The sequence below is a fragment of the Triticum aestivum genome, chromosome 5A (genome assembly GCF_018294505.1).
Source record: "Triticum aestivum cultivar Chinese Spring chromosome 5A, IWGSC CS RefSeq v2.1, whole genome shotgun sequence".
In the NCBI taxonomy this organism is placed as follows: domain Eukaryota; kingdom Viridiplantae; phylum Streptophyta; class Magnoliopsida; order Poales; family Poaceae; genus Triticum; species Triticum aestivum.
Genome location: NC_057806.1, coordinates 628,104,450 through 628,111,340, shown reverse-complemented (window position 1 = coordinate 628,111,340; position 6,891 = coordinate 628,104,450). Strand labels below are relative to the sequence as shown.

Genomic DNA, 6,891 nt, shown 5'->3' with positions numbered 1-6,891 from the left:
TCTCCATCATTGCATCATTGATGCTTGAAGCGCCCCAACACAATGGAGACGGTGTTTATGAGTTCATTCCAATCCGCCAGCCTTCCAGCCAATCTACAAGCTTAACTGGATTGCCTATCTGGGTTTGTGTGGTTGGTAACACTTGTCCTATTATACGTTTCAGAGGATGCGACATGTGTCGTGGCGCTACAACTTGTGACTTCTGAGTTTATTTATTTTCCTATAATCCTATATAGTGTGTACCGTGGAATCTTGAACGGCGAACTTACTTGTATGTCGTTGGTCTGTAATAGTGTGGAACCCCGTACACAGGATTTATGTGTGTGTCACTTGGTTGTACTACCTTGGGAAATATCAGTTTCCTGTCAGTAATCAAGGATGTTTTTTTGTTGGTATGTAATACTCGCTCCGTTCCTAAGCATAAGTCCTTTTAGATATTTCTATATGAACTACTGTACATGTAGATGGTATAGACGCATTTTAGAATATAGATTCACTCATTTTGCTCCGTACGTACTCCATATTATAGAATCTCTAAAAAGACATATATTTAGGAATGGAGGGAGTGCCAGTTTTCTAGATTTGATTGCTATCTTATGCAGGTCATATATAGTGCTTAGTAAGTGAATACAATTTCACTAAGTGAATATGTTTCAACAAAGGGATTAAGGGAAGTACCTGATCTTAGTTTATCTCCATGGGCTTCCGTACGTTGTGGCGAAGCTGCCAACCAGGGGTTTATTTTGCTTCACATGGAAGCGGAGAGATCTTTGACAGTGTAAGGTACAGCTTGCTCTGCATTGAAGCCGAATTCCGTGGGGCATGCATCGACATAATGGATTCGACTGTAGATTGGAAGCGATTCAAATCGATAGATTTTTCTCTTCGACGTGCCGGACGTGTCCGAGGTCCACTCTATATCCGTCCTGAATTTGGACTGGATATTAGAGGTGTCGGTTAGTCCGGACGTTTGAGGAGTCCGTTTTGGTCCGGTTTAAGGAGTTCGCCCGACCATTTGAGGTGGGTTTGAGACACGCATTGTAAATGTTTTCATGTGTATACCCCTAAAAGAAAATGTACCAGTGGTGTAGTAACTAGGTGGTGTAGCTTAAAAAAACAGCTAGCTGGTGTCGATCGTAAGCGCAGGAATCCGCATCCGGGTGCCCACTCCAGTCTCCAACTCCACCGGCAATGCCAGTCACCAGCCGAAATGGGCGCCGGCGCCGGCGGGACAGCAAGGATACCAGCTTCGATCAGGGCGGAGGTTGCAAAGCGCTGACATCAGGGCGGGCGCGCTGCCGCCTGAGAATATCCCGGCTTCTGTCCCCAGACGAAACGATTCCCTTCCGTCGCGCTCTCCGCCCGCCAGCCCGCGCCAGGCTCCAACGCGCACCGCGGCGGCACTACGGCAAAGCTAATACTACTACAAGCGCCAATTAGGAGCAGGCAGAGCTGGAGAGAACCGAAGCTCTCGGCAGCTGTTGGCTGGTTCCGATGGCGAGCGACGGCGACGAGGCTCCCGCGGGGGTGGCCGGGAAGGTGACCTGCGCGGCGTGGATACGGCGCCCGGGCGGCGGGCCGGCCGTGTCCAGCAGCCGCAGCCTCCTCGTGGTGTACGGCCGCGGCGCCACCGCCTCGTCCCCGCCGCTCCTCGACCTCCTCGCCTTCGACACCAGGCCGTGCGAGCTCGCCTCCGAACCCCTGGTGAGCGGCCCGTGCGCGGCGGGGTTTCGGCGCCTGCTGCTGCTACGGCCGTGTCTCTGACCGCGGGATTAATGAATTTGCAGCTGAGGGTCGTGATGGGCGAAAAGGGAGCCGACGCGGACACGCCGCGCGCCATCGCCGTGCACCCCGCCGGCGACGAGTTCGTCTGCGCCACCGCCAAAGGCTGCAGGTGCGTGCGTGCTCGTCGCTTTGTCGTGCCGATCGAATTACTCGGCCTCAGTCAGTATGATACTTCCAATATCTTAACGTACAAGTTCAAGAAATCAGTAGGACATCATAGGAGAGAATAATCAGTAGGAGATCATAGGCATTCTTCAGGCTTCTGATATTTCTCCTTGCTATACATCAACTCTTTCATTCATATTCTAAGTTCACCTGGCTAAGGCATCATTCTATCGCACCTTTAGGCTGTTCAAGCTGGTCTATGATGACTTTTGTATCAACCTTATTTCAAGTGATTCGCCGCCCCTCCAATCAGTTGGGCCTCAGCGATGTTTGGCATTCAGTACTGATGGTACTAAGTTTGCTATTGGCGGCGAGGTATCATCAGCCCATTCCACCTTGCTTTTCTTTTCATGCATTTTTATTTACTATGTATATAATGATTCTGCTAGTTGGTAAGTCTCTTTTGTTCAGAGTTCTGTAGTAACTTCTTTCTGTAGGGAAAGTTATGCAACTTCAAGGGTATTTTATGACATGTTGTAATCTGCTGAACTGTAAAATTATGATTGCATTCTGCAAATCACATATTTGATTTCTTAACTAAATTTTGCTATATTTATATTCCACTAAAACAGAATGGACATCTCAGAATATTTCACTGGCCAAATCTCAGCGTGCTTCTGGATGAACCTAAAGCTCATAAATCCTTCCGGGACATGGACATCAGGTGAATGAAACTATAAAAGTAGACGCCTGTTTTAATCAACAAATGATTATTACCTCGTGGATCAATAGGATCTGACGAACTGTACATACTCCCTCGAGTACCAAAGCTGCTGGGTGTGTCTTGATAGTTTAGTACAAACTTTTGCACAAGAGATCTTTATTACTAATTAGGGCAGTTAGCCAATTTCTATTTGTTCATTAAATTACAAAATAAGCTCTTTTTGGTAGCATGTTTAATCCTGAAATGCCTCTTTTTCATGTAGCTTGGATTCAGCGTTTTTAGTATCAACTTCAACTGATGGTTCTGCAAGAATATGGAAGATTGATGAGGGAGCTCCACTCGTAAATTTGACTAGATCTTTGGTAAAATCCATGTACTTTCCCCTTTACAATAACTGAAACTGAATTGCTTATTTGACCATACTGTTTACATTTCTTCCTGTAAATGCTTTACAGGATGAGAGGATTGAGTGTTGCCGCTTTTCTAGGGATGGAAAGAAACCTTTTCTGTTTTGCACACTTGTAAAAGGTAATCACGTCGATAAAGTCAAGAAATGCAACACCAAACAGACTTAATTGAATTTTTATTGATGAAATAGGAAATGATATCGTGACTATGGTTTTGAACATAAGTAACTGGAAGAGAATTGGATACAAAAGACTCCTGCGAAAGCCCATTTCCACACTTTCAGTTAGCTTGGATGGGAAGTATCTCGCACTGTAAGTGGATGTGGTGGTGCATCTCATGTAATACTGGCTGTGACAGTACTTCTATATTTAGCATTTCTAGGCATACCTGCATCGCCGAAGTCTGAGGTATTCAGGATAGTTTTTCCTTTCCAGAATTCAAACAATTTCTGAATCGTCTTTTCTCACACTTCTCAGCTACAATCCATCTAGTTGTACATTTCAAAATATGCAGCATTAGTACCTGAAGTGTGTCCAGTTGACTGAACATCATGTTGGTTGGTCACCTCTGAGATAATCATTTTACTGGAAGAAACCACTTACCTGCTATTCTGCGTACATTTCGTAACAAAAAGAGCTTGTCTGCATGTCATACTACTTGTTCATCGTCCGACTTAATGTGCTTGTCTAGATCTGCTGAGCCTTCCGCGTCGACGCGACATCCTTCTTTAGGCTGTGAAGTGGTACTGACATGGATACATTTTTCATCTTTATCTAGAGGAAGCCGTGATGGAGACTGTTGTGTTGCCGATGTACAGAAGATGCAAGTTTCTCACTTGATGAAGAAGGTCCATCTTGGCTCCCCAATTTCCTCCATTGAATTTTGCCCTACTGAAAGGTAAATGGTAACTACTGGTATTTCCTGTAACAAGAAGCGAGACAAACCTGAAATAATCGCTGACTGTATCCAGAACAGAAGTTTTTAGAGATAACCTGTCTTCCTGAAGCACTGCCAAACTAGTGAAGTAGCAACTAGTTCAGTATTTGTTCATAGTGAAGTCAGAGTTTATTCAGCTATTCACTTGGAAGAATCCTCACTGGTTGATGGTCCAAGCTTGAATGAAAGAACTGAATGGCCTCTTGTTTGCTGTTGTTGCAGGATTGTGATATCCACCTCGCACCAATGGGGAGCAGAGATTACGAAGCTCAACGTCCCTGCTGACTGGAGAGGTACATACATGCATGTTGCTGTAGATGGCGTTCTTGTATGTTGCACATAAGTATTGGATAAAGTATTTACCAAGATTTTCCGGTGTACGCTTTCCCCATTGCAGTTTGGCAAATTTGGCTGGTATTCTTGAGCCTCTTCGTGACATCGGCAATACTGTTCTACACGTTCTTCAAGCACACAAACCTGGTGTAACCCCATAGGGTGCACATTTCAGAGTAACGATCCTCTAGTGTCTGAATTCTGATGATCAGAGTCCATGCCTAATATCAACAATGTTCCTTATCCTCTGTTTTTGTTGACACAATGCCTCGTCCTCATGAGCCCTTTCATTGTATGACCAAATGGTTTTGTGTCTGAAATGATCATTGTTTTGTGGTATCGAACCCTAAGCAGGCACATTTTTGTACACCAAGTGTTGAATTCTGTACATCGTATACCATGTGCCTCCTGTGCTGTAATCTTTGTGACTTCATTTCCACACAAAAAGTAGTATGCCCATGGCAATTCCACAAAATCAGCAAATTGTGTTTCCACCTTGACGATGAACGTTCACGCATGTGTAACCAAGGTAAATCAAAGGCCCTTCCAGCTTAGCACGGTTACACATATTCAGATAATTCTTATAAGATGACAAGTAGAGATGTGTTGCTGCCTGGTGTTTTCACCTTGCTTGCCTAATATAAAGTTGAAGCATCAAACAGCTTCTACAACCAAACCAGGAACACAGGGACAAGTTTACACTGGGAAACATTGTTTGCTTTCGTCAGCAAGTTAAAAGATATTCCAAAACAACAAAAACATGCTTATCTCTGTGATACAACTTAACAGCAACAGAAGGGCCTGAACATCATTTGCCCATTTCCCAGACAACGCCGCCATCCTCTGCATGCAGCAATTTAACAAAAAAAGTAAGAGGATGCAAGAAAACACAATCGATGAAGCAAAATAGATATGCATAACGCAATTAATGATTTCCGTGGTACAGTCCAAGATCTTGGATTTCCAGATAGATTAGTTTTCTTAAGGTAAGTGGTTCCTCCAGGCTCCGGCCATGAAAGATAGGATTTACCTTTGATCTTTTTGTTGATCCAAACCTCGAGCAACATCCCTGCACCAACTCCAGCGGCGCAAACAGCACCATAGATTGCCAGTGCAGAAGGCAAAGATCGTCGAGGGAGAAAGTAACACTCAGGAACTTGTCTTATTTTCTTCGGAAGGCGCTTCCTAACAACCGGCTGACTTGACTCAGTAACTGCACCACTCACAGTCTTCCAGTCTGCATTCTTCAGCATATCTTTAGAGTCTTCAGTACCCATCCAAAAATTGCCTGTACGCAAATGATAATCAGAATCTGTCACCATACAGCATATGAAAGACACTCAAATAATAGCCATTATAATAAAAATACCATGCTGCTACATTTAGATTCATGGAGAATATAAGCAATAGAGCAAAACCTCTGTTAGCACAAATACAGTGCACTAGACATACCGATACAACCAAATTATCAACTGTACTAAAAGAAATGTGACAAGAAGTACAAGACACATGCTTTATGTCTTTAGGACATACACCATTTATCCTACCCAGGGGGTAAATACATGAAATGATGAAAATACCCCTCTACTCTAAGCACGACTGCCGTATCCAGGAACGGAGCAAAGCACTATGTTCTGAGTTTATTTCTCCTTTACTCTCTGGCAAATAAAGTATGTCAATTCGTTTACCAGAAATGATTTGTTCCAAGCTAAATTGATGCTCTCATCCCTTGACCCAAGGAATTAAGTTCTCCCATATATATGACAAAAAAGATGAATTCTTACATACATATTACAGAAGAATGTGAATCCTTTCTAATCCCTCAGCAACAGGATTGGTAACCTAACAGCAAACAGAGCTTCAAGCATAATACAGCATTTGAACTGTAGCAGCTTCATCATTTATGAGAAAACACAAATGTTCTCACATGGAAACAACAAAAGATATCAAAATAATACAGTCCATGTTACATGAACACACAGGATTGCAAAGTCTGAAGGGTAAGAAAATCTAGAAAGCAACACACAACATAGTACTCAACTGGATACACAACAACACAATTTTATCAACCTATCCAATCAGCTGCAGAATTTGATTCATCCATGTAGGATCACACAAAGGGTTAATGAACCATTGGGCTACTCGGATGTCTTGGAATTTTTTCCGGAATACATGTATGCTATAGAGATGCAGCGCTACACTCAGTTCAAAATATTTTTTACTGGAAAATAAATGTGAACAAGTTCTTGTCCTTGCAAATCTCAAGCAGCTTACAAAAAACATATTACAGGGAAAGTATTATTCAAGTTTTCAGGACAAGCACTCAGCCAAGTAGATAAAAAAATTCTGCAGATCATCGAAGCTAACAAAACGCAGGACTGCATGGGGACATTTTTTTTCCCGATATCACTTTTCTTTATTTTCTCTAATCAAACCCCCCCTTTCTGGCATTTTTCCTGAGAGGCATAGCTACCCCCCCTATACCCCCGCTGCCAGACCATCTCCCCACCGCCACCCGTCCCGCCGGACATACCTCCCCACTATACCCCACCGCCCCACCCGTCCCCCGCCGGGCATACCTCCCACCTATACCTGCGCCC

The 6,891-nt window shown here is 43.7% G+C and overlaps 1 protein-coding gene and 1 long non-coding RNA gene across 2 annotated transcripts; one reads left to right on the top strand and one right to left on the bottom strand.

Moving 5' to 3' along the window:
- Nucleotides 1-1,195: 1,195 nt before the first annotated feature.
- LOC123105462 (SEC12-like protein 1) lies at nucleotides 1,196-4,739 on the top strand. The gene is made up of 10 exons (XM_044527538.1): nucleotides 1,196-1,704; nucleotides 1,788-1,894; nucleotides 2,133-2,265; nucleotides 2,523-2,614; nucleotides 2,877-2,976; nucleotides 3,070-3,142; nucleotides 3,213-3,333; nucleotides 3,800-3,919; nucleotides 4,181-4,251; nucleotides 4,356-4,739. The coding sequence occupies exons 1-10, from the start codon at nucleotides 1,495-1,497 to the stop codon at nucleotides 4,442-4,444; spliced, it is 1,116 nt and encodes a 371-aa protein (XP_044383473.1). The 5' UTR covers nucleotides 1,196-1,494; the 3' UTR covers nucleotides 4,445-4,739.
- On the bottom strand, nucleotides 3,215-4,487 carry LOC123105465 (uncharacterized). Its single transcript, XR_006450848.1, has 3 exons — nucleotides 4,322-4,487; nucleotides 3,625-4,243; nucleotides 3,215-3,509 (listed from the first exon to the last, which is right to left on the bottom strand). It is a non-coding gene; the product is annotated as an uncharacterized lncRNA (long non-coding RNA).
- Nucleotides 4,740-6,891: the final 2,152 nt, after the last annotated feature.

Coding starts and splice junctions, on each gene's coding strand:
- LOC123105462 (XM_044527538.1), top strand. CDS start 1,495: ATGGCGAGCGACGGCGACGAGGCTCCCGCGGGGGTGGCCGGGAAGGTG. Junction 2,977..3,069: donor TAAATTTGACTAGATCTTTG/GTAAAATCCATG, acceptor AATGCTTTACAG/GATGAGAGGATTGAGTGTTG. Junction 4,252..4,355: donor CGTCCCTGCTGACTGGAGAG/GTACATACATGC, acceptor TCCCCATTGCAG/TTTGGCAAATTTGGCTGGTA.